The sequence below is a fragment of the Topomyia yanbarensis genome, chromosome 2 (genome assembly GCF_030247195.1).
Source record: "Topomyia yanbarensis strain Yona2022 chromosome 2, ASM3024719v1, whole genome shotgun sequence".
NCBI classification, from domain to species: domain Eukaryota; kingdom Metazoa; phylum Arthropoda; class Insecta; order Diptera; family Culicidae; genus Topomyia; species Topomyia yanbarensis.
In genome coordinates this window covers 436,654,439-436,681,135 of record NC_080671.1, presented here as the reverse complement: position 1 = coordinate 436,681,135, position 26,697 = coordinate 436,654,439, and the positions used below count along the sequence as shown (strand labels likewise).

Here is a 26,697-nt window from a genome sequence, read left to right as displayed (position 1 = left end):
GTTATTTCCACATCGACAAAAGGTCCAACGATGGCACCAGTGCAAGACGACAGAGACACGGATTTCAGTGGATTCTCTGAAGAGGAATTAAACAAAGGAGTAAAAAGAAGCATCGAAGAGGTGAACTCCCGCTAAAACTGCTGCTGGGGACAGCAAGTTCCAGTTTTAAAATTTTCAGTTTTATATAATAGAACTGTCAAAATTATGAATCTAAAACTGAAACACTCCTGAACATGCCCTTAGCTTTCAAATTATAATTATCCTAATAATAATCCTTTTAAAGGGGAAAGAGCTGTTACATCAGCTTTATGTATTCATTTTAGTACAGTGTATCGTCACACTATTATACAGGGTAACTTCATTTTACCATAAAATGTATAAAATAAATTTACGTGTTGTATGACACTAACACAAAGATAAAACTAAAGCTTAATGGCGATTTCGCTTGAACCTGAAACTGAGTCAGGTTCTAACCCCAACTGCTGTCAGTTCATACATTTTGACAGCAGTTTCGCCTCAAACAAAAACCACATAAAAACATCGACCGAATATAGAGCTGGTCTCAGTTAATATTTATACCTAAAACCATAACTTTAGTAACCATCGTTTCCACCTTCTACCCGTGTTCCTTCCACTTTGACGAATATAAAAGTATTAAGATAGGAAGAACAAGTGGACATGAAATAAAAATTTGTGTTTCAGCTTCAATCAGATAATACCGCAAATAGCGAGTTGTACTGCTAAACTAACTCCGAACAATTACCGCCAACATGCACATCAATCGAAATTAGGACTCTCAGTCAGAAAACGCTGATCACGTACCCAGGGCAGATACCTACGTGTCAATTCAGCAACGAGACACTACACCACGAAAAATCTTGAGCAGAAGCAACTAAGTGAAGCCCGTCTACTACAATCACAAACAGTACACATTCACTTTATGCCCACAAACGGATCTGACAGAAACAAATATTCACAACTGTGCCCGATGCCACCAAGCCAACACCCAGTACCTCCAACAAAGAAACGAACTTCGAAGAGGACAGATTCATAATAGTGAAAAATAAAAACAAAAAAACAAGAACATTCGACCGTGAACAACAAGAAAGCAGTATCGAAATTGATGTGAACTGAAACACGAGACTGATTGTAGCGAACAACGCAGTTGCACTGTCAAGAAAGAATATCTCAACACGCAGCAATAAAATGCGTCAATAAGACCCTACGACGGTAGTGAGATGTTTTTCGTTTGGTAAAAGTGGAAAATCGATGAAAATTGAAACACTTTCGAACAGGATAACACGTACAGATCCATTTTCAATGTAATTTTTCTGATTCAATTTATCTTGTGTCTTGTGATATTAGATTGAATAGACATTTCCGTTGTTTCAAATTATACCTAACTTTTGTTTTTATTTACAATTCTACAAAACTGAAAACATGTTTTAAACATTTTCACAAAAAATAAACAAGACTAGACAGAGTAAAACGTATACACAAAAGGTAGACTCAAAGGATGTAGATACAGGCAACAATAACAGTATTAATTGACCACAACCTAAAATCAATAAAGATCTCTGGTATTCAAACTAACGCCTCCACAGCGTATTGCAATGTTCCCTGTGTCGAAATGTCTGTAATTTTGCTATCATAAAAAATACTTTAATTTTAGAATTATCTGTCGAATTGGTTTTGGAATTGTGTGTGTGCTATTGATGTGAAAAATTTCAGGCTTCGAGAAATTTGTACTGCAACAATATGGATCACGGGAACCGGTCATACAGCTAGTAAATTGCACCCTTCATTAACTCATTGCATGACTAATTCCACCCCAAGTACGTAGCATCTACTGGAGTAAAAATAATCGCTACTGCTATGTTTTCTCAGTCGTTTCGGGCACGAAAATGTTCCGCTGTGAGTGATTTGAGCGTGCCAGTTCTTTACGGAAGTATTCGACCGTCTTGTCAAGTCCTTCCTTCAGCGGGACCTGCCAGATAAATACGATGAATGTTCGGACCTCACGGTGTGAACTAATCACACACTTACCCTTGGCTCCCAGTTGAGATATTTCTTTGCGCGGGAAATGTCCGGCTTTCGCCGCTGGGGATCATCTTCTACCGCGGGTAGTTCGATGATTTGACTTTTACAGCCGACCAGATCCCGGATGATCTCGGCAAATTCCTCTATCGTGCGTTCCACCGGATTTCCCAAATTAACGGGTTGAGTATAATTGGAAGTCATCAGTGCGACCAGTCCGTCCACTAGGTCGGACACGTACTGGAATGATCGCGTTTGCTGACCACTTCCGTACATCTGGAAGAAAAATAGAATGGAATTGACTACTAAATTAACTTATTTTTAGAGTAGATTACCGTGATCGACTGATTCTGCAGTGCTTGAATAATGAAATTGGACACCACTCGCCCATCGTTCATGTGCATCCGAGGCCCATAGGTATTAAATATCCTCGCCACACGAACGTTAACGTTTTCCTGCTTGGCATACGCATAGCTTAGCGTTTCAGCTACACGTTTCCCCTCATCATAGCACGCCCTCGGCCCAATGGGATTCACATGACCCCAGTAAGTCTCCGGCTGCGGGTGCACATCTGGATCCCCGTATACCTCAGAGGTGCTTGCAATTAGCACCTTAGCCCCAACCCGCTTCGCTAAACCCAACATGTTGATCGTTCCGAGCGTGTTGGTTTTGATCGTTTTCACCGGGTTGTACATGTAGTGCGGTGGACTCGCCGGACTGGCCAGGTGATAAATTTCATCCACCTCGATGAACAGCGGATTTACAATGTCATGGTGGATGAGTTCAAAGTTTTCGTGACCCAACCAGTGTTCCACGTTGCGCTTTCGACCGGTGAAGAAATTATCCACCACAATCAGCTCGTGCCCTTGCATCATCAGGTTGTCGACGAGGTGGGAGCCTACAAAGCCGGCCCCGCCGGTAATCTGTAAGTGACGAGAAGGATTTGATTTTAGTAGACAGTTCGTGAATGTTTGTTGTGATGCACATTTAAAGTGATGATAGCGATGAATTCTAGGTTCAATTGTTTCGACTGAAGAACACCCGATTGAATCATACTTCAATCATCACGCGTGGTGGTGTGTAAGTGTTTATAATGTTTGATATTATTGAGTTAGACAAACACAATTTATGACAATAGCTGAGTACAGCACGAATCTTCGATTTAATCATTATTTGTGACAATGAGCGTTTTGTAGATGACTAACTTCGTGTGTAGCACGATTACATGCTAGAATACGTCTCTGGTTTTCATTATCGGCGGTCACCAGTGAGCAAAAACACATGAAGTCATCAACCACCTCGACATCAATCGAAATACTCGGTGGGAGATGTAATGGTTCTTCTTTCGGACGTCTTGCTCTGATGTATTTTGCCTTGGACTCATTTATTACCAGTCCAATTCACTTTGCTTAAACTTTCAGTCGGATGTACGTCTCCAACATCGCCTCAAGATTACGTGACACAATATCAACGGCGTTAACACAGCCAAATAACTGAAGTGTCAATCGTCGCACTTCTTATCACATCGTCCAAAGCAAAATTGAACAGTATGTCTCGTGTAAAGGTCGCTCAAGACCCGAAAGCCAGAACTAAGATTCTAATCGAGACACTCCAAATATTACTCTCGTCAAGAGCTTGAATCTGCAATTCAAGAACTCTCCCGTATAAATACTGCGGTCGCTGAATCATTTGACAGGGGTAAGATTGTACACAACTCTAATGAACTGGAAAGCTCTCGTAAAGGTTTCAGCTGCTGTTTGATGATATGAAGACAATCAAGTTAACTTCAACTGACGGCTAGAGTGTTTCCTGTGTCCCAGGAAAATTGGAAACCCTATCTGGGATGCTTGTCCATGTGGGACAACTACTTGATGTTATCGGTCACGATGAACTTCGAGTCTTGCTTGTACTGCATATCACTTCTCTGCACCGGGGGTGGGTGTAGCGTAGTTGGTAAATCGATTGCTTTGTACGCAGCGCACCCGGGTTCGATTTCCGACCCCGCACATAGGGTTAGAAATTTTTCATAAGAGATTTTTCTAACCCGAAGAGGCGAATGACCTTAAGGTTAAAACCTCTATAATCGAAATAAAAAAAAATCTCTGCACCGTTTGTACCAGTGAACCAATGCGTTCGAGTCCTTTACAGTCTTGGATAACATCGTCAATCTTCATTCAACTTCTGCCGGAGTCAGACCTACAATCGAGCCAAGTGAACAACAGGCTTATCGATCTAGTGTACATAGTCTCGAGAACAAAGGAAACATCGGATTATTCCTGTCATCATTAGTAAAGTTGACGAACTCTGACTTCACTCTGACCCAACGCCGCGGTAGTTTTTGTTCAATGCGACCGAGTTTTTGTGAAGTGGAATACTTTCTGAAGGTAAAAATGCAACTAATGCTTTCGGAAGTCGCGTACCTATAGTATCATTATCTTTTCTATGCAGTGTTAATATCATTCAACACGTTAGCCCAAGCCGAGTGTTTCGTTTTGCGGAACAACATGAAACACGTGGTTGAAAGTGACAACGTTGGAATTAAGATTCCCTTGTATATTGAAAATGATTATATAAATGTAAGGCCACATGACCTATCACCTCGTACCCATCCTGCAAAATGCATGTCACAATACGGAGAAGTATAATCCGTTACACCTGATACTTGGAGAGACTTCTTGCCAGGTACTCCTAACGGCGTTTTTGTAGTGATGATGCGGGTCGAAAGCCCCGTACCCTCCTACTTGACAATAAAACTCAAAACTCACGGAACTGCAGTTAAACAAACTACGCTATGCACCCATGAGGGTCAAACTCCTACGTGCAAGTATTGTAATCAGACAGCACATTGCGGACAACTTTGCGCAGAAGATGCAGAGGAGAATGCGTCTCTTCTTCTTCTTCTAGTTCTGGTTATTTTCCGTCGGCTGATTTCCTCTACGAGGCGAAACACCGACGCTAGAGAGGTGACAATCCTACTATCTGAAATGGATATCGATCCTTCAACTTATGGACGGGCGCGACCAATGGCTTTACTTCCCTTTCTCACCTCAGAAAAATCTCCACGACGACTGGGATTGAACCCAGACCAACTGGGGTGAGTGGCGGTCACGCTTACCAGCCAATCATCGGCGCCGTCGAATGCATCTCAACCGACTGCCAACTTACCTACGGCAAACCAACCCAAAACAGTTTTCAATACCTAGGGTGATGAGCCTATTTTCACCATACTAAGCAAGGTGCCTCACTAATTCGGTAATTTCTTGCCTTACAATCAATGGAATGCATAAAAATTGACATGAACCGCTTTGCTTCGTTGTTAAGAACCAATATAACACAAATGCGTTGAAAACAGTAAAATTCTCGTGTTTGAGCACAATGAAAACTTGAATCGAGTGCCCCTATTGTTGCGCTACCATTTGACTCAATGCGTTGAACAAAGATGGCAGACACTGCTCTAACCAACGGCTTCAAATGGGTAGAGTGATAATAGAAGCATGGTGCAAATAGGCTCATCACCCTATGTTTGAACCACAAACGGTGACTAAATTTGTCGTAACTGTTCAAACAATAATAACAACCTCAAAAGAAGCATCCAACAGTTTTTTAAAGCAACTGTAAGCGGCATCGTCAAGGAAGGTAATAACAAAAACTATATTTCTCGACAAACATATGATTACGGCGTATAAGCCAACTGTCAAATTTCACTTTTAATGTAAATTCCGGACAAACCGTTACTTCCATTCAAAGAGAATTTTGACAGTTGGCTTTTACGCCGTAATCATATGTTTGTCGAGATTGCATGCACTGTTTATCACAGTCCCCCATTGACTGCCGTACCCTGTCATACCCTCTGCCTATAGTAAACAACACATCTAGGGTGGGTTTTCAAAAGGTCCTAAGCGACAAAAGTAAACAAACTGAGTTATTCACACCATATCACTCCTATTTAACATTACTATCGTAACACACGAACAGGATTCTCAAAATAGAACTTTTAGCCAAATTTTAAAATAAATTATAAAATGACGTACACGTTTTATCCACCACATATTTCTAAATAACATATACGTCCTTTTGATTTCCCACGGTCGTATATACATTTTTTTTTAGAATCGCAAGAATGTAGAGATACGCGCGTAGCAAAAAGTCGTAAGTGACATTTAATAAATTATTATTGCAACGTCACATACGCTTATAGTAAAAGGACCGAAATCCGACGCTTTCAAAATTATTTTTTAGCTTCATATGCGATCTTTAAAAATGAATTGCAATTGCTATTGCATTGTTTATTGTTTGTTTATTGTTTATTATTAATCGTACGATAGCCTGTCAGTTTAGTACTATAAATCAGGTCAAGGAATTATTTTAAATAGAAGTTATACATAGGAAGATTAATTTAACAACAATAGTACATACTGTCTTAGTTTTGTGCTAGTTTGATTTAAGTGCTAGTTTGAAGGAGGACAGTGTTGGCTTGATTTAGCCAAGTAGCCTGTTCCACAGCGGAACTCCGTATATCAGTAGGCTCTTTTTTCTGCTGGATGAGTGTTGCGGAATCAGGAAAGTTCTTGTACGTTCCATCAGCCCTCGCTGGAGATGTTGCATGATGTATTGTGGAAGTTTATCGTCCCACGCCTGGCGAAAAAACAGCATATTCGGTGACGGTAGTTGTCGGGAAGATCATTGCCAGTCCACCAGCATGAAAAAATCAATTGCAATGAACTTTCCCTATCCAATGCTTCTAATACGGACAGAACGACTATAGATTTCTCATTCAATGATGATGATGATATTGCTATGTTTGGAAACGAATGTGCCGTCATCAACGACCTACGTACAGTATTGCACTATGAAATTCAAGTCAGCCAACAGATACCTTTTGTTAGAGAGGAAGCAAATGCTCACAACTATGTTTGGAAACGAATGTGCCGGCTTTGGAGTCAAACCGCCGCCACCGGAGAAACCTTTTCATCGCATGAACCATGTCGACGCGACTGACTGGCTTAAGGGGAACAACGTCAACAAAAATGATGGAACTTTTTACAAGTTTGGCATTGTACCTAATATCCAATAGCCATTGGCATAAACAAACAAGCGAACTCCGAACTTAAAATTTAATAGAAGTCACCAGTTATTACAAGAACCTCTGGTTTGTTCTCACTGACCACAGCAAGTCGCAGTCTGTTTAGATATTAACTACCTACATACTCGTTACATACAACTCGCGTTCCAATATGGATCAGCGTACACTAGATACGTTCGGTCATTAACCGAGAAATTCAAATTAAGTAAGTTCTCACCGGTAACATCCAACTGTGAGCCACTTGATAGCAATAACACAAATGCGCTTACTAGATCACTTCACATGTAATGTAATATCTTACCATTCACGACAAAAATTTGCCTTCTCCCCGCCGCAGGCAGTGCACTCAATGTTATTCGGGAGTAAACAACACTTCTGGAAAATTCACGAAATCGGAGAAAACATTAAATTGTCCTAGGTCGTATGGACAAAAATAAATAAACATTAACAAACGTTCCTTACGTCGTTTGCCTTATTGTTTACATCGCGCGTATGGGAAGAAACGGAGAGGAAGAGGATAATTGACGTTTCGTCTTTCGAGACTACTACACTCATATATCGATTACCCCTCTTTTTCTGTAAACTCAATTGAACATGTCGCGCTCTCTCTCGGGGAGTAGATGAACAATGAATAATGGTTGCAAGAGTTATTTTAGATTGAAACGATATTTTATTTTAAAAGCAGATTAAATTGTCTTTGTTAATAGTCGTATGTACTTTGTTGAACAGAAATCAGTCCAAAGTGCTACGACGTATGTAAAATGTATACAGGAAAAACGACGTATCGTATAGCTATCAAAATGTCGCATTGACAGCCAAAGGTCGTATTGTCAAGTTTATCTTAAAACTCATAATAAACGTTAAAATTTCTTTCCAACAAAATGACACCACTAAAGAACATGGAAAAACAAAACTATATCCGTTTTAATTACTATCTGAACCATTTTAGTTGTTAAATAGGATTTAAAAGTATACTCGGAGAACTTCAATCTCAGTTTTCTCTGTTCAAGCAAAATGTCAATACGGCCTTTTGAAAAATCATCCGGGACATATCCATGCGCGGCATCCCCATGCAAAAGCTTAAGTTACCCGCTAAGCTTTACATGATGAAAATTTAGTAACTACTGTCAAATGTTTCTATTGCTATGACAACACTTTTTCTATTGGCAAATGTTGCATCAACTTATGTTCTACATGCTTGTGTAATTACGACTAAAAATACCACATAACAAGTGTTTTTTCTCTATGTATTTGTGCTACGCAGCGTCCTGTTTTGCAGCCGATTTCAAAGTAAATCAGTTTAAAGCATTTGTTGGACTTGCCTTTTCTTGCACAAAAAAAAGATGAATATTCCAACACAGAGAACAGACATCCGTGATCAAACAAAAATATTTTAAAAACGTGTGTAAACATTTGAATTAATATACGATGAACACTAGCGCCGCCAAACCAACCTATCCCAAATATCCGTCAAATCCATTCGGGAACCGGTTCGAAATCCTGAATGAATTCAGTGTGGAATCTTACTCAAAGAAAACAACCGATTTCGACTCTGTCGGTTGATGCATTTAAGCTGGAATTCATACTGGAAGTCCAAACCAGTTCCTGACTAGTTTGACTGGGTAGAGGAATAACCGCTGTCAATTCTGTCGAATTCAGCCACAAAAAACATGACGACAGTAGCGCACCTGGTTTGGATATCCCTACTATCTTCGAAACCGTTAGAGATTTTACACAAGTTGAATGCTGAAGATGGACGTCTGTTCTCTGTGATTCCATGTTCTTTCATTTTTTGCGATGGTGCATGGTTCAAACTTCACTTAGATATCGACTTTTTTTTAAAAGTGACTTCCCAGTAGTATCTTTGATTTGAATTAATATTTCTAATTCTAATGCCAAAGAAACAATAAAAAACTTTCGAAACCCGTTAGAAGAAATTATTAGCATTACTAGAATTTTCTTTTCCACGAAACTTTTCGATAACCTTCCGTCACTTGTAACTAGCCAGCCGAACTGCTCCCCGCAGTCAAGTGGGTGATTTAAGCGCCACTCTCTAATTGAGAGACCACCCACCAGGTGAAAGTTTGCCCGGCCTGAGACCTTTCAAGGGAAGGTTCTATTAACCCCCAAAAAAGAGATGGGAAGCGAGCTAGCTGACTCAAAACGTGTCCGATGTACTCAACCAAAAGACCCAAACTGAAAGACAGAATATACGTACATCTAAACAAAATGTCCGTCGCCTCTGGTTTTCTCATCACTGTATTTATCCCGGTTGTTCGCGGAGTCAACCTCTGTTCATTCATTGTCTATGCCTTATCTCATTTCATTTCCTTTCCCTTTACCATTGTCTATCTTCTACATACTTTTGCGATCACGGTGTGGCGTCTATTTTGTACCTCGTGTGTTCTCTGTATGTGCATTGTTTCGGCCTGCGGTATGCAAGTATACCAATTAATTTAGGATATCCCTTTAATATAAATTATCGCGCGAATGGGAATCGGTTCACCAAATGTTGGAAGAAGTTGATAAAAAAAACCCCTTGAAAACATCCAAAAATTTGGTAGTTCGATGCAATTGAAAAAATATCATCAAAAAATGGAATGTACCTATTAATGCGGGACCCAGTCAACAATAAATACAGTGAAGATCCGTTTTTATCTGCCCCATGGTATATTTTAGGCTGACAGAATGGGATTGACTAAATCGGGACATATTTTTTTATTTCATTAAAATACACGGAAGCTGTTAAAATATTCTTCTCTTCCCTTGATATAGTCTAATAACTATTTCTGATTATTTAATATAAATTTCTCTTAAAGGGGTCTTCTAGCGCAAAATTTAAAAAAAATATTTTTGCATGTTCAAGGAAAATATGCTCAAGAAAGATTTACTCGAATTCAGCCTTGTTCTTCTGCTAGAGCCCATAAAACATATTTTCAGATGAGGCTGACAAAATCGGGTCAAAAACTCACAAAATCGGGGGATGATCAAATCGGGTCTTTAGTGTATTATAATAGATAGGCAGTATTCGAAGAAATTTCTTGTGGACGAGTGTAGAACGACTTTGTTTCTACTAACTTGCGATGCTGACGTAGCCAGAAATTCGGTTTGGTGGGAATATGGTGAAAACCGAACTTACTGTCCAAATGGTATAATTCCGGAACCATCATCTTTGATGTTTTAAAATTATGGAGAATTATTTTTTTAAATAGTAACAGAGTTCGTGTCTTTAGCGAATTTGTTGAGAGTATCACTTAAAATAACTTCTTTAAAGGCATGAATACTACGCGTAGGGAGTATATCGAGCTTTAAAATATTTGCGAACTATTCTTAAATCTTTTTTATTTTATAAAATAACTTTCTATAAGACTTCTTTCTGCTCTCGATATTAGCTCATTTTCTCTCTGCCAGCAGTTAAGCAAAGTAGGGCTGTTTACTAGCTCCTACCGAAAGTGAGAGAACACGCTCTCGAGAATCAATATCAGCAGCCCCTCCTCACTTCCCCTTTACTAAATCAATAATATTATTAACCCAAAAGCTTGGCTTCGTGAGGTTCTAAGATGTCACAAAGTTTCAATTTGCAGCTATGGATAAAACAGTGAAATTTTATTAATTGAAATCTGAAAAGGTATCAGGGTACCGCGTCGGACAAATAACAGTTAATAGCGTTCTGTCTGGGTGCTAGGCCTTTCGATTCGTACATTCGATTCGATTCGCTCGGGAAGATCGCCAGATTAATTTACTGACGCACGTGAACCATCCGATTCCCGGTCACGGTCAGCATAGCATAAAAAATCTAACAGTGTGCAATTGTCGTTAATGGTAAATAACCATCATTTGCTGGCATTAAGACGAGTTCAAGTAGTTTGATTACATATTACATGTGTGCTTTACTTCTACTTCATTGATCTGATGTACTTCTAGTAGTTTGCTTTTACACTACGCATGTGTACCAAAAATAATATCGATCAATCCATTCTAACACTCACTAACAAAATTAATTGCATATTCTGTCATATACACTAACAATTTCTCTCATTCCAAACATACAAACGTGGCCTTCGCGATAACACAAACCTGGTCACAAACGCGAACATACAATTGCAATCATCCAGACATACTTACGCCCGCGATCTTGCCAACATTAAAACACACCGGTAATTAAGTGAACGTTTTAGCACGTATAAACTTACAACCGCGGTTTCGAGCATTAACCCACCGTTCGCGCGATCATGAATCGGTCGCGTCGGGAAGTCTCTACCCTTGGTCCTAGCATCCCACTTATGCTTCAGATGGACCAATAAAAATGATGCTCGTATTCACTAGACAACACGTTCCAGGACGACATGAACTCTAGTAATATGGGAGAACTCACTCTCTTCTAGCATCTGAACCGTACACTGAAAATTAAGTATCAGATTCAGAGCCCCCGCAATCATCTTAAAAGACACGCGAATATATGAATGGATACACGGTTTAAAAATCGAATGATAACATGATAACATCCCGGTGATAAGGTAAACGTCTTAGTGCTTAAAATATTTCAAACGTAGTCTCAAGCGTGAACCTAAGAACTCCCACGCTCGCACGATCATGAATCGATCACTTTCAGAAGATTCTATCCTTGGTAGCAGGCTAGGTCCATGCCTTCAATTGGACCAATTAAAAAAAGAAAGCTCTCATATCCACTGGACAACACGTTCCATGGCAACATGACCGGGAACTCTTGTGATATGAGGTAAATCACTTTCTGTCAGAATGTGAATTTTACACCGAAAACTAAATTTAAGAATGAAGGTCCGCGTGACCATGCACACGCGAATATGTGAATGCCCACCTGATTATAAAACCGAATTTGTATACGCAAAGTCACATACACGAGACAAACACGTTAACATACGAATGCTTAAGCCCTTCGCGATCATACACGCACTCCTAACCTAACTGCGCAAGCTAACTCTTTACCCCCCCCCCCCCCTGTCCTAGCAACGTAGGTGCATACATTCAGTTGGACCAATAAAAAAATAAAACCCATATCCACTACGCAACACGTTCCATAGCGCCATGGCCGGGAACTCTAGTGATATGGAAGAACTCACTTTCTTCTAGTATCTGAACCGTACACTGAAAATTAAGTATCAGATTCACGGTCCGCGCGCAATCATCCAAGAACACGCGAATATGCGAAAGGCACACGGCCATAAAATAGAATTTATGCACGCGAAGTTACCTACTCGTTAGCACACGCGGCATACAAACGAACACGCAATCGAACACGTTAACGTACAAACACACGAGCCCTTCGCAATGATACACGCGAACGCGAAGTCCCTACGCCCACACATATCGGAACTGTACAATGAATATCACATTCAAAATCACGGCCCACTGCAATTGGCCTTGAGCGGTGTTTTAGTGGGTGACATTTCCCGTCTCTTCTGCAATTGTAGTGAGTGCTTCTGACGAAGAGCCCTTCCGAAAATCTAGCTCTACAGCTCCAGTAGGACAATTTTAAAGAAAGAGGAGAGCTAGCTTATTTTTATCTATATCTATTTCCATATTTTGACTTCAAAAGCGGTAAATCTATATAAATTGGTTGCGTAATATTCGAGTTTAATATTTACTCTTTTTGCTTGGCTCTCTTCAAAGGGAGCAGCGTTCCCTCAATTTAATGTCACGTGTACGACATCGTAGACAAATACTATTCAAACCTGCGCTAGAATTAATCAATGAACAAAAAAAAAAAGATATAAAAACTCTATTGACTATATTATTGACTTATAACGCTAACCGGTCAATGCAATGCCTTAGCACTACAATTACTTTGCGGAATCTTCACTTTCTGTTTCAACAGACCGATTTTCAGCGTACAGGATCATGGCCGGGTTAGCATTACGATCCTACTTACACTGACAACTCTTCCTGGGTGACTCCAACATATACCGATTGCCTTAGAAAACCCACGCCACACCCTCGGTGCCTCACAAAACACACTGATCAGTTAGCTTGCATTAAAAACATCTAAATCGAACTCCAAATGATTTCAAACCCGTTTAACAAGTTAAGGACTTTACATAAATAAACACATGTGATAGCTGTGCACGTTTTCCCTCAAAACATAGCCTCACGGTTAATATTTCGGACAACCGAAGTGAGATGCAGCCACCGAATGGTGGGTTAATAGATATTGGATAATAGTTTTACTTTTTTCTTCTTTCTATGGGTAATTTTTGGGACACACATTGCCACGCACTGCTGGCTTCAATGTACAGCCAACGATCGTCTGATGCTGTAACATTGCGACTGTGGTATTTGTTACTAATTTCGACCTAGCTCGCATTGGACGTAGCAGACTACAGCCGGTACCGTCTTAGCTATGGCATTGTGGCGTACTGACCAAAAGGTAGTCTCGACTTGACTTGGTCGATTCCCAGTGCCCAGAACCTGTAAATTGCGGATACAATTTAAAATAAATATCTGGGAAGTTTTCCTATGACGATTGTTTTCATTGATCAAATAGTAAAGAAAAGTGGCTTGTCGGACTTGACATACAACCGGCACGCGTGAAACCAACGAATGGAGGTCCAATAAGTTCTAGAAGTAGTGAAAAAAAAAACAAAAATAATTACTATGCTCAAGGGAGCCTGTCAATGACAAATCAAGGTGCAGTGCTTGTTCGAATCGAATTGTAAGTTGTAGCATTGACAAAGCGATATTATTCCGTCCATGAAATCGAGTAATTGAAGTACATCTTCGAAAGCCGCGCTATGTAATAAATGTTCAGCTACGTACCAGTAATAAGTGTGTTGTGCTAGTTTTAGCTGCCCGTACCCAGCTTTTTAATCAACGATACAAAATCAACGATTGAGTATGGTTTAGTTTCTCCAATCATCTTTATGATGATACAAATTTACTATCACAGCATTTACAATCAAACCACTGGATCTCTGACATGTTACATCAGTTTGAGGTCACTCAAGCTTAAACTTGATGTTACCTACGCCACATCCAGCCCACCTTGACTGAAAGTACTTACTATAGGGTTATTAGACTGGCTCGGGGTTTGCATGGAAGAAATTATAAATGATCCTAATTAACGAGCAGAGCAGCTTTTCAGTTTTTTTTGCGGTTCCAAATAACTGTGAAAATAATTGGACTGATTTGTTACTCTTCGGATTTGCGCATTGCAATTAAAGTTTATATGGAAATTAATATGGAAAATATACATTTTTGCATCTCTGCTCATACAGATAACAATTTCACTCAAATAAAAAATGCAATAAAAGAGTAGTCCCGGATGCTTTGCTGAAAACTGTAACTTGCTAGGATTTTTCATTACAATGTTATTACGATTTTAAATTAGAAAAGTTAAATTAATCGCAGAAATTTAATAATACTACCAACGCCAACATTTCAATTCTAAACATATCAGAATGTGTTCATAGCAGAGACTTGAAATGTTTGAAAAAATCAGGATTATTTTCTGTGTTACATAAACATAATCAGCAAGGCAAAAAACCGATTTAATTTACCTAACAATGAGATCGATTCATCACATGAGTTATTTGCATTTGCTCAGATATTTGTTTGCTAGGAGTTGGGAGTGAGCCTAGTGGATTAAAAAAACAGATTTATCGTACTTCGACCATCCGAAATGTGTCCGTAATATTTGATTTCCGATTTGGGCTCCCAAGAATTCGTGTTTCTTCGCGAAACATATGCGTGTTTTGCAAGGAAAATTAGTAAAAAACTGTCCCTCATTGGATATACACCCAAAACAAAAATCTGTTGCAATAATTGCAAGCGACATTCACTTGCAAATAATGTTAGCATCGCTTGCAATTTTTGCAGTTAAAGACGCTTGCAATTTTTGCAAGCATATAAAATCACTTCATCTCTTGCTATCCGTACATACGTTTCTTCAACACACTGTCAAAGGATTACCACCACATTGACGTGCCTATGCTGGGTGTTATAGCAACGCAGGCCGAGTTTTTATTTACCGTCTGCTTTTCATTCATTCTCACCAACATAATAAAACGCAGTATTGCGGCTTATTCATCACATACGAGACAGCATCGAATTGCGGATGTGCTTATTGTACGAGTTTAAGCGCTCTGTTCTCATGTGCAAGAACAGAACAATATTGTCAAGTAATAGTCAGTGCTATGATGCGCAGGAGCATGAGTTCGAATCTGGGTTGCGTCTGTGATTGACGTGATTGATTTGTGCTGACCAAAAACATGTTTATAGTTTTTAGTTGCTTCGGAATGATGACTCATTTCAGCAGAAGATATTTGTCGTATGCGATTTTTTATTTCGAAATCTAGGCCCCTTTGAAATAAATAACTGCTAAGCACTGTTCCTGACTTCCATTGACTTCAACAGATGGTAAATGTAAGAAACCCTATTAACATTAGTAAATCAAAGCGAGAATGGCAGTAAATCCGAGCTGGTTGCTCGGAATTTTCTCTCTTGCTTTTCTGTAAATTGGTTTTGACCTTTATGCCGTTTGCCTGTTATTCTCTAATGCATCCGAAGGCTCCTTGCTTTCCTGTAAACTATGGAGTCTTGCAGAATTTTCCGATCGCTAATAATTGCTGCTTCAAATGCAGTTCGCCAAGTTTAAAATTGTTAGCTACTAAATCGCTGTTCGTTCTTTTACAGATAAAGGTTTAAGAGCGAACCAAATACAGACATGACTTTGACCATATTTTTGTCGAAATTAAATTTTAATGATCTTGTACTGCATTTCAAAATATTCCCATCTAGCGTAAGAGACGTAAAAATTTGCTATGATTTCTTTTATTAGCGACATTCTGTTTGGTTTCCATTATTCACTGAGCGGCGCGTAATAAGACTAAGGTCAAAGTCATGACTGTATTTGATTTGCTCTTAAACCTTTATCTATAAAGCTTCTAGAATTATTATGATGATGGCTTCACCTCATTCCCCCACAAAGGTTTGCTCAACGATCTATCTAGAAGGTAATAAATATAATTAAAAGTCATCTTGCAGACTGATATTTTGAAACAGGTCCCCCTAGAGAGTCCATATAATTTTCATAAATACTGCATGGTACCGAAAATACCGGTACTGGCTTTTGTTCAGTACCGGTATTACAATACCAAAAATGGGTCGGTGTTCTACGGGATTTTCGGTACCGGTGTTACCGGTACCACAACCCTAAATACTGCTAATATATACACTAGGGCATTGCAAAAAAAAAGTTTTTTTGAATTCTCAAAGGCCCCCCCCCTCTCACATTGTGACAAATGTCAAAGTAAGCTCAGATACCAAATTTCACATCATTTGGACAATTTTAGACCCCCGCCCACTTCGCTTGAAATTTTTAAAATTGATGCTATGGGAAAAAACGGAGGAAAAATATATTAAATGCTATAACGTTTGAAACAGAACTCAGAAAATTACAATTCATACCTTTTTTTTAAAGGGAATAACCTTATTATTTGAATGGAGATATTTTTGTTTCTCGAAAAATACGGGAAAGTGGGGTACTCGGCCATTTTGTCCCCAACTTCCACTATTTTCAATAATTTTTCTGCTCCGTGATGCAACTCATACATATTTTGCGGTTTTTCTATTGTGAGAAAATCTCAGAAATTCAACGGTATCTTTTTGATCTTTGTCCGAATACGGGAAGTTGGGGTTATAGGGCCTTTTGTCATTCATATTAAATTTTATCATTTTCTATTGCATATATCTCTATTATTCTTCACTCAATTTTAATGAACTGTACCTTGTTGAACGTGGAAAAATCTTAGGAACAAAATAAAAATAGATTCGTTACCGGTAAAGTTCATAAACATCAAATTTTCTGACATTTAGTCTCGATTTCACAATTTTATCATTATATCGCTCATATCAACTCCATTTAACAATAAATTATTATTTAATTTACCAATTTTAGTGTGAAATATTCTTAGGAATCACATGAAAATAGTTTCATTCCTGGGAAAATGGGGGAAGTTGAGGTATTAGAACAAAAAATGAAAAAAATGTGATTTGTGGAGTTAACGTCAAATTTTTTTATGTTTCTGAATTTTACCGGTAGCGAATCTATTTCTGATTTATTCCTAAGAATTTTTTACGTTCAGCAAGATACATTTTATGAAAATTGGTAGAAGAATGCTAGAGATATATGAACGAGAAAATGATCAAATTTAATATGAATGACAAAAGGCTCTATAACCCCAGCTTCTCGTATTCGGACAAAGGTCAAAAAGGCTCTGCTCGATCCCTGAGATTTTTTCACATTAGAAAAAATGCAAAATATGTATGAATTGCATCTCGGAGCAGAAAAAATATTTAAAATAGGGGATTTTAGAGACAAAATGATCCAGTACCCCACCTTCCCGTATTTTTCGATAAACATAAAAATCGCCATTCAAATTCTAAGGTTATTTCCTTTAAAAAGAGGTATGAATTGTAATTTTCTGAGTGCTACTTCAAAGGTTATAGCACTGAATATATTTTTCCTCCATTTATTCCCATAGTATCAATTTCAAAAATTTCAACCGAGGTGGGCGGGGGTCTAGAATTGTCCAAATGATGTGAAATTTGTCATCTGAGCTTACTTTGACATTTGTCACAATATGAGAGGGGGGGGGGGGGCTGCGAGAATTAAAGAAAAAACTTTTTTTTGCGATGCCCTAAAATACACTCAGGTTTTTTACGCGGTTTTTTTTGCGCGGTTTTTACAAGGTTTTACGAGGTTTACGCGGATTTTCCTATTAACGCGGTTTTTGCAAAAACTCCTTTTCAATACAAAAGACTTAGACTTTTTCTTAGAAGAATTTCGGCAGTTTTTATTTTGCGCGGATTTCGCAATTAACACGGTTTTTGCAAAAAAAATATTCTAAGTCCTTTTAAATGCACAAGACTTAGAAGATTTTCGGAAAAATGGAAGAGACATGTCTGGAAGACTCCTTGAGGCCCGCATCCCAACAATATGGGTATTTTCGGAATGGACTTGAAGAGTAGGTGACAGAAATTGACGCCATTTTGGAATTGAAGATGGCGACTTCCGGTTTAGCAAAATTCGCTATAACCCAATCAATATGGATATTCTCGGAATGGTCTTGAAGAGTAGGAGACAAAGGTCGATGTTTGACGCCATTTTGAATTCCAAGATGGCGACTTCCGGGTTAGCCACATTCACAATAACCCAGTCAATATGAGTGTTATCGGAATGATCTTAAGGCTCAAGGTACCTATTTTGAGCATGTGTTAGAATTGAACGCTTGGTAGTGTGCGTAAGAAAAACTGTGTTCAGCTTTGCCACCGGATTATTCATTTAAACCTTTTCAAAACTCTATAAAAGAAGAATATCAGTCGATTTATTGAATCATCACGATTCAAATCATGCAAAATAGCTGGTGAAAAACCCATCGGTTTGGCTGAATGGTGCTTTTGAAAAAGTGACTGTGGTTTTTTCACTACGCAGTTGTGTTGCGTGCCCCGGGACAGTGTGGTGGTGTGACGAAAAATCACCGCCACTTTTTCAAAAGCACCATTCCGCCCGGTAAATTATTTTTCCACCTACTATTTTGCATGATTTGAATCGTGATAATCTAATAAATCGACCGATTTCCTTCTTTTAGAGTTTAATGAATGCTTTATATGGATAAACCGGTGACAAAGTTGAACGCATTTTTCCAACGCATACTATCAAGCGTTCAATTCGTGTAGACGCTCACCGAAAGTTCTTTGAACCTTAACGAGTAGGTGCCAAAAATTGATTTTTGACGCCATTTTGAAATCCAAGATGGCGATATCCGATATAGCGAAATTCGCTATAACCTAATCAATATGGGTATTTTTGGAAGTTGAAGTTATAGTACAAATAGTTTCAATTAAACAGTTGAATTTACTTAAATTTAAGCAATGTTTCATTTGAATAAATTCAAACCCCCAACTCACACCACATACGTCTCTTTCTTCTCTCTCTCTTCCATTCTCACTGCACTCTTCTGGATGCACAAATAAAAATATTTTGCATTTTGCTGGTTTATGATTAGATCTTATATTTGAGGGTGTTTTGGATGATTGCCCAGATTTTTCATGCGGGAATTTCAGTAAACCGGAAGTCGCCATCTAGAATATTAAAATGACGCCAAACATCGACGTTCGTCTTCTACTCGACAAAACCATTCAGAAAATACTCTTATTGATTGAGTTGTAGAGAATCTCGCGAAGCCGAAAGTCGCCATCTGGGATTTGAAAAGGCGTCAAAAAAATTTCATGGAAAAACTTACGTAGAAGGTGCAGATTTATTTATTTCTGGCACCTACTCGTCAAGACCATTCCGAAAATACCCACATTGTTGGGGTGTGGGCCAAAAGGAGTCTTCCAGACCCGTCTCTTCCATCTTTCCGAAAATCTTGTGCACTCAAAAGGACTTAGAATATTTTTTGCAAAAACCGTGTTAATTGCGAAATCCGCGCAAAATAAAAACTTCCAAAAATATTCTAAGTCTTTTGCTGAGAGTTTCTTTACGCGGATTTTCGAATTAACGCGGATTCTTCAATCAACGCGGTTTTTTTCACGCGGTACGTATCCCCCGCGTAAAAAAACTTGGGTTTTGGCACAATTTGTTTTTTTTCTGTTTCTTGCATTGCATGCTTCTTGCAATTTTTGCACATTACCAAAAACGCTTGCAATTTGAGCTAGCGATCCTTGCATTAATGCAAATAATTCTTACCGGATTTTCTTTGGGTGTAGGCTCCCTATCAGCTTAGAGTTTTCTAATGAACAGCGGAATTATTGGAGATTTTAAGATCAGCGTGCTTCCAAAGTTAGCTTCAGCCATCTCTAGCATGTCTCTAGGCACCGGTGCACAGTGGGACGAGCCCGGACTTAAGTCCATATATGAATGTTATGCGATATTCTCGCTAGTATTTTTCTCCTATCAGTTGAGCCATCAGAGACATTTTTGCGAATTTTTAAGGGATTTGAACGTAAAATAACTTTTTGACAGTTTTTTAAGAGTATTCCCTTTTTTGTTGCATAATTTGCCCATAGGAACTACATCCGGTTATTTTCGTTTTTTAAAGAAATGGTTGATTTTATGCATTGCATTACTTCGCCAAAATTATCCGTGTGATAAAATTACATCGCAAAATCGCCAAAAATAAGTCACTAGTTGGTTTAGTTAGTGTTTAGATAGCTGTTTGTCGTGAATTTTTTTTTAAATTCGAACTTCTAATGCGATAACAACAACGACGCCCGTGAATGCCCGCGATCACACTATACTCATTGGAAAGCTTCTAATTTTTTCTTTAAAATGAGTAAATGCTAGTTTTGCGAAAACTTGCAATACGCAGTCAAAATTTTAAAAAAACTGTGAATGGAGACGCATGGTTATTATGGAATTTGAATAATCACTTTATAGCTAGAATAATGACACGAATACATACACAACTTTCAAATAGCATTGAGAGTATGATCTACAAGGGTTTTACTAGTGATCAAGAGTAAGGAGTCGAGTGGGAAGTATGCTTTTTTATGGTAGAGGTATTAAGAATGTTTGAAAATTAGTAAATATATTCAACCATCTCAAATAGATTATAAAATATTTCTGGAACTATATCTTGGTAACTTGCGCAATAACTGTCAAAGAGAATAAACACAGTTGAGTTCTAGTCGTTTGGTGTGACTATTTTGATCCGAATATGCACATCACTGATATAGATTACTTAATCTAAGACCATTTTTAAATGAACCATATACAAGAAAAAAAGGTTTTGGATTTATTTTCATTCAAGATATGAAATAAGCAATCTAAGTAACTCTAAACACACCTGAAAAAAAATCTTTAAACATCTTGTTGTTTAGTGAATATAATTAAACATTCTACCAAAGCGCTCAAAATGTTTAGAATGAAAATGATAGAAAATGTAGCTTTCATATCAAGTAATTCACTAATGAATTAAATGTTCCAAAATTAATCGAGCACATCTTATTTGATCCGTAAAAACATTTCTGAAGCCCCATAAGTAATTCGTTTCAATATGGAAAATAGATTCCAAAATTACTATTGAAAAATCATTATAAAAGACAAAATACTTACTTTTGAGCTACTCTAATAAGTAGTAAAGTTAATTTCTATTTTTATATATTTAAAATAGAAATTCAGCGCACAAAAACTTATTTAAAAAAAAATTTGAACCTTCATAACAAAAAAACATTTTTTTGAGCCACCCAAACGCATAATGAATTTTTTTACATGTTGTAATATCAAAAACGATTTAGCGCACGAAAATTAATTAACACAAATTTTAAGAACAATTTCAATAAAAACATTTGAAGCACCCTACTGAACAGTAAACGCTTATTTTTGAAATGTTTTAATATCAAAAACGAATTCAGCATACCGAAATTACATAAAAACGTCCTATTTGAACCGATACGGCAAAGATTGGACTTTAGTCCACCTTTGGTTCTAAGTCGTGCTACTGTGCCGGGGTATAAACAATCGAACAGGCAGACGAATCTTGTGCAAGAGGACGTAGCTCGGTAAAGCAGACCCAGCGAAGGTAATTCGATAAGAATTTTATCGGGGAATGATTTCGCACCGTTCCTCGCGATTAATACTGAATTCAAATGCTTGCAATCCAGTATTTTCACAGGCTAGAGTAAGGGGTACCTAAAATAGCCAACCGCATACTCCAGCAAATGTTCACCTGTCAAACTCTCGTCTTGGACAACCCCAACTACCTCTTCTACTTTGTGAGTTGGTAAATATATAAAGTAATTATTCCTAGAACTCTCCAAACACGACCCTGACCTTGTCCGAGCCGACATTTGAAATTTCGGTTACAATCGAGAAGCGTCCTATCAGCAGGGATGCCAAGTGTTTTTCCATGAAATCTGTATTTATTTTCGAAAAAGTCTGGAATTGTCTTGACGGCCTATTTAAAAAAAAAAAACTTCATTGCTCATCTATCACATACACGTGTTGCAATCTACTAATGAAACATATTTGTATGTTATCGATTATAATATGAAAATTAATTTTGAGAGCTTACAACATCTTGGATTGCTGAAGCTTCCAGCTGATGAAAACCCAACAAAATTTATTCACCTTTTAAAAACCGCTGATCACCAACTTTGGTATGTTATGTGAGCAGCTGTTTTTAAAAGTTTAGTTTTAAAAATCGTAATTGTGAAGGTCGTTTAAAATCAACGATTCATTCCTTGTTTGTTACTTTTCAAATTGTCTGGATAAATCTGGACAAATTTTATGAAATCTGGATCAGACAAACATAAATCTGTATGTCTGGACGACGCTTAAAAATCTGGAGGAATCCAGAAAAATCTGGAAGGTTGGCACCCCTGCCTATCAGGTCTTGGAAATTTGTAATAAACTTAAAGCATTAGTTTTAGGTCGAAATAAGACCACAAACAGAACAGTTGATAGCTCTAGGTACTGTTTAATCCGTGGTTTTCCAGCAGGGCTAGTCTGATTCATGGAAATCGATTCGTCCTCCATTTGGTCATCCGAAACGAAGCTCGTTATCGCACAGGAACGGCACCCGCGCAGACGGAAAAGAAGACAATTACTGACTGATATTAGGTGTTACAGTTAATGGGGAGGAGTGAATAAAAAACGGTACTTATCAAATGAATCCTAGTTCCAAGGCCATACCGACCCAGCCTAATAGCAAGTGATTATTCGAAATATACGGCACAAGCCGTACAGGAGCGAAAAAATAAACATTACCAACTGCTATGCCTACTGCGATCAGATTGAGACTTAGTGGTTATCATCGACGAGGTAGTTCGAAACGGGTGAATCCGCGAACGAATTCCATCGGTCGTCCGAGGCAAAGATGGTGATGTTCGCCAAGCTATGGTGAAGACTGCAACAGGAGTCCTACGACAGGCAGTTGCGAAATTTGTTGTTTTAGAGGTTTGCAAGAACGAAAACATCAGCCCGCCGACCTCGACAGACCAGTATCACGGGTTGGGGTATGCTGGAGCAAACTAATACACTGCGCAATAGGTTCACTACGATCGACTCAAGTCTAGCTAATCTACTTATACTTCCAGTTTATTTCACGTTCATTTGAAGAAATTTATTCTATTCGTTATATACAGAGTAGAAAAACTAAATGTAAGTCGGTATATTGACTTAACAGCTTTGAAGCTACAGTCACCTAATCAGACTTGGCTATCGAAATTTCCGAAGGGTAGGGGGTAGCAAAGGGTATCTTAAATCTTTTAAAAAACAGATTTACAGCCGAGTTTGGGTTTATCTCGAATATCAAAGCTCTTCTTGCATTTTTTATTGTTTAACATAGAACTTAGAGAATATATGTAATGAATATTATTCGTGGACTCCATGAAACCATGCCGAGCTATGATTGTTCTTTACCGTAAGTCTGGAATAGCAGCAAAAACCAGTATAGCTGCGATGTAGTCAAAAACGCAAAACACATATCCAAGTTCCCGAAACATCTGCAAGGTTGTGACGATCGTACAATCTTTTCGAACATGAGAAAGGCACAATCGACAATCAGAATTATTCAAGAAAACAAAAGACTACTACTTGGCACGATGAGGTAGTGCTTTTTAGTTCAGGACGCTCTCCACGATCCTACAGCCATATCTTATATAACCACTTAAGATGTCAATGCGGTAATGATGACTTGGGTGTTATTGACGCCCAGTAGTTGTGACGCAGTTACTGTTTAGTATCGACATTCAAATCAAACACGTTTTATCGATCTGTGCCGTTTTTGAAAATAATTCCGGTACGAAGAAAAAGAAGCAAAATAGATATTGATTGAAAGTGAGACATTTCGTTCCGCAATGGATTTTGGTAAACAGCATTCAGTTCACCATAATCGCATATTTGTCTCATATCTTATGCCTTATGGGATTCTCTATCCATATGGTGCTGACTTGCGAATATAGGTAGTGTACCGATTAGTCGTTTCAGGGAGTATGTATGGGTTTAGGAAATTAGACAATGCAAAGCAAGCTTTCAATCATCAGAAATGTTTGCTCAAATTTTCTAGCAAAGTCAATATATTAATTAAAATGCTCCTAGTGGAATATTACTGGCAAACCTCAAAAAAATCCCAACATTTTTTTTATGATTGTTAGACGAGACAGCACTCGACCGGCAACAAGATAAATACTGTACCACCACAAAAAAAAACCTCATCAATTATGGATATGCTAATGATGTAGGAAAGTGTTACAAACCTACTGTTTGGATGCCATCAAAGCTTCTTTGTTGATGATATACTGCATCGGGTAATAATATATATGATTACCTCTATCCACCTAACAGCAAACACCTTCTTTCTTATTACATTACATTGGATTATTTGAATTGATGTAATCTACCAAATATGTTTACGAAAAGCCACGCTAAAACTAAAGGGCGAGATCAAATTGTTTTGAAAAACTCTACACAGAGTAAGTGTGTCTATGCCTTTTGTTTGCCACGCGTATTAATATATATTTCTTGTAGGTCAAAGATGCCTAATAGCAACAAGCATTTCTTAGCATAAAGAAAGATAACAGTAACAGAATCATTCCATATTCACAAGAGACCAAATATGCAGCCAGAAAACAAGACCGGCAAGTTTTTTTTCCTCTCAGTAAGAGGGCTACCACAAGAGCCAATAATCATAAATGGACCTATTATTTCTAGCTAAGAAAAAATAACTTGCAGACAACTTATTTTTTGAGTGGGACAGACCATATGCAGTATGGTGTAAGACGGACAATTTTAGAGTTACGACACTTCGAATTCGATGTCGACCTAAGGTGCGTTAGTGCGATTTCAACCAAATACGGCTCGATTTTTCAAGCTTCATTAAACACAAATAGGATAGATAGACATGGGCATGATCGGGGTTGATATCGTTTTTAAGATATTATGACCTAACAAACACTTCGTAATACAGAAATGATTAAAACTTAATTATTAATGAACACTCACCAAGATTCGCTTTCTGTTCTTGTAGTTCAGGAACGTGACGTCGGGATACTTTCTCGGAATGCGGCCCTCCAGTTCCTGAATCTTTCGCTCCAATTCCAAGATCTGCTTCTTAGCCTGATGCAGCTCGTTCATACGGGTTTCGTGATCATCGCCAATCAGGTCGCCAACCGCGGGCGGCCCAGCAGCGACGTGATTGCTATCGACGCCGGGAGGAGCCTTGACAGGGCTCCCCTGCAGCCGCTCGTGTCGCTGATGTACGTATCTTACCTGATCGACGCTATTCTCTAGCTCATTTTCGCTACCGATTCCTAGATTTAGCTTTCCGCTGGTCGGATTGCCCCATGACTTGTACAAACAGATTACTGCGTCGCGGAGACAGGAGGAAAGGGAGAAAAACAAATTAACACCTTTAGCAAACAACTTTTTTTTCTCACTGCACATCGTCATAATTCAGCACATCAAAACGTGCTCATTCCGAAATGCTTTCCCAATCGCATACAAATTTCATAACTTGTTTGCATTGCGCCCCACTTGGAACAAAGTCGAAAAAAATATGCGCAATCAGGATACTTTGTCCTCTTGCACAATGCACTTAGTTGCCTTACGTTAACAAATAAAAACCCTACAGCTTTAGCACTAGGTGTTACATTCTTCTTTAGAACCACAAGTCAGATCAACCAATCTTCGTAGGTGCCGTCGAAATGCATTGAAACCTACCCAAAACTATGGCCACACCGAACGCGAACAGCTGCTTCATCTTCCGCTTCGAAAACACCATAATAACTGAGCTGCTCTGGCTAGCAGAGGTTCAATATTTTTCACCAAACTCCTATCACCAAACGAGAGAGATCTGCTGTTTAGCAGTTTTCCCTTCCACCGACCATTATCTTTTTGACATGAATGTTTGTTTTGTCACTCGCGTGAACCCCAGCCATAAAAATATCAGATACCGATTCTACCGCGGTGCGAATGTTGGAACGAGAAGGGAACCTTTGCTCTGTTCGATAGGACGGAGCGAGATACCAATATAAACATTTGTACCGGTGTTACACTACTCGCGCGCTCATTCATTAATCCATTCATTCCAAGAAATGAAACTATGCGATAACGGTTCGGTTCATTCATTAGTGGAGTACTAGAATACGAAGTCTGTAATGGAGTCCTGCATATTCGCATGAACGAAATAGGTTCAACTTTCAGTCTGCTGCTGAATGATTTCGGTTTAGGTGCCACACATGCAACAGCGCCAAGACAGATACAGGGGTGCACATTTTTTTCTATGTGTAAATGCGGTTGTAATTTTTCGATGAAGCCAAGAGGTATGAAGAAAAAAAGCAAAAACAAATGACGTAATGGGCCTTTCTGTTGTCATAAGTTTTGTTTCGGTTCGGTCATAATTATTTTAATCGGTATTCTCGAAGTAAAAAGTGTTCGAATCGGTAGATCCGAGGTAAAGCTCGGCCTTTTCTCACTTCTCATCGTGCGCCAAAGAATCAGGATGCTCGTTCGGATGTTTATGTTTACTTCAAGGGCCCCGGACCCCACGCCTAATTTTGCAAATATAAGCCTAATACACTCAAAAGCATCAAATGTTCCG

The 26,697-nt window shown here is 38.5% G+C and overlaps 1 protein-coding gene across 1 annotated transcript; it reads right to left on the bottom strand.

Moving 5' to 3' along the window:
* Nucleotides 1-1,383: 1,383 nt before the first annotated feature.
* On the bottom strand, nucleotides 1,384-26,009 carry LOC131685548 (UDP-glucuronic acid decarboxylase 1). The gene is made up of 5 exons (XM_058969355.1): nucleotides 25,818-26,009; nucleotides 25,101-25,462; nucleotides 2,373-2,960; nucleotides 2,047-2,313; nucleotides 1,384-1,987 (listed from the first exon to the last, which is right to left on the bottom strand). The coding sequence occupies exons 1-5, from the start codon at nucleotides 25,876-25,878 to the stop codon at nucleotides 1,874-1,876; spliced, it is 1,392 nt and encodes a 463-aa protein (XP_058825338.1). The 5' UTR covers nucleotides 25,879-26,009; the 3' UTR covers nucleotides 1,384-1,873.
* Between the last annotated feature and the right edge of the window lie 688 nt (nucleotides 26,010-26,697).

Coding starts and splice junctions, on each gene's coding strand:
- LOC131685548 (XM_058969355.1), bottom strand. CDS start 25,878: ATGGTGTTTTCGAAGCGGAAGATGAAGCAGCTGTTCGCGTTCGGTGTG. Junction 25,463..25,817: donor CGGTGTGGCCATAGTTTTGG/GTAGGTTTCAAT, acceptor TCCGCGACGCAG/TAATCTGTTTGTACAAGTCA. Junction 2,961..25,100: donor AGAACAGAAAGCGAATCTTG/GTGAGTGTTCAT, acceptor CGTCACTTACAG/ATTACCGGCGGGGCCGGCTT.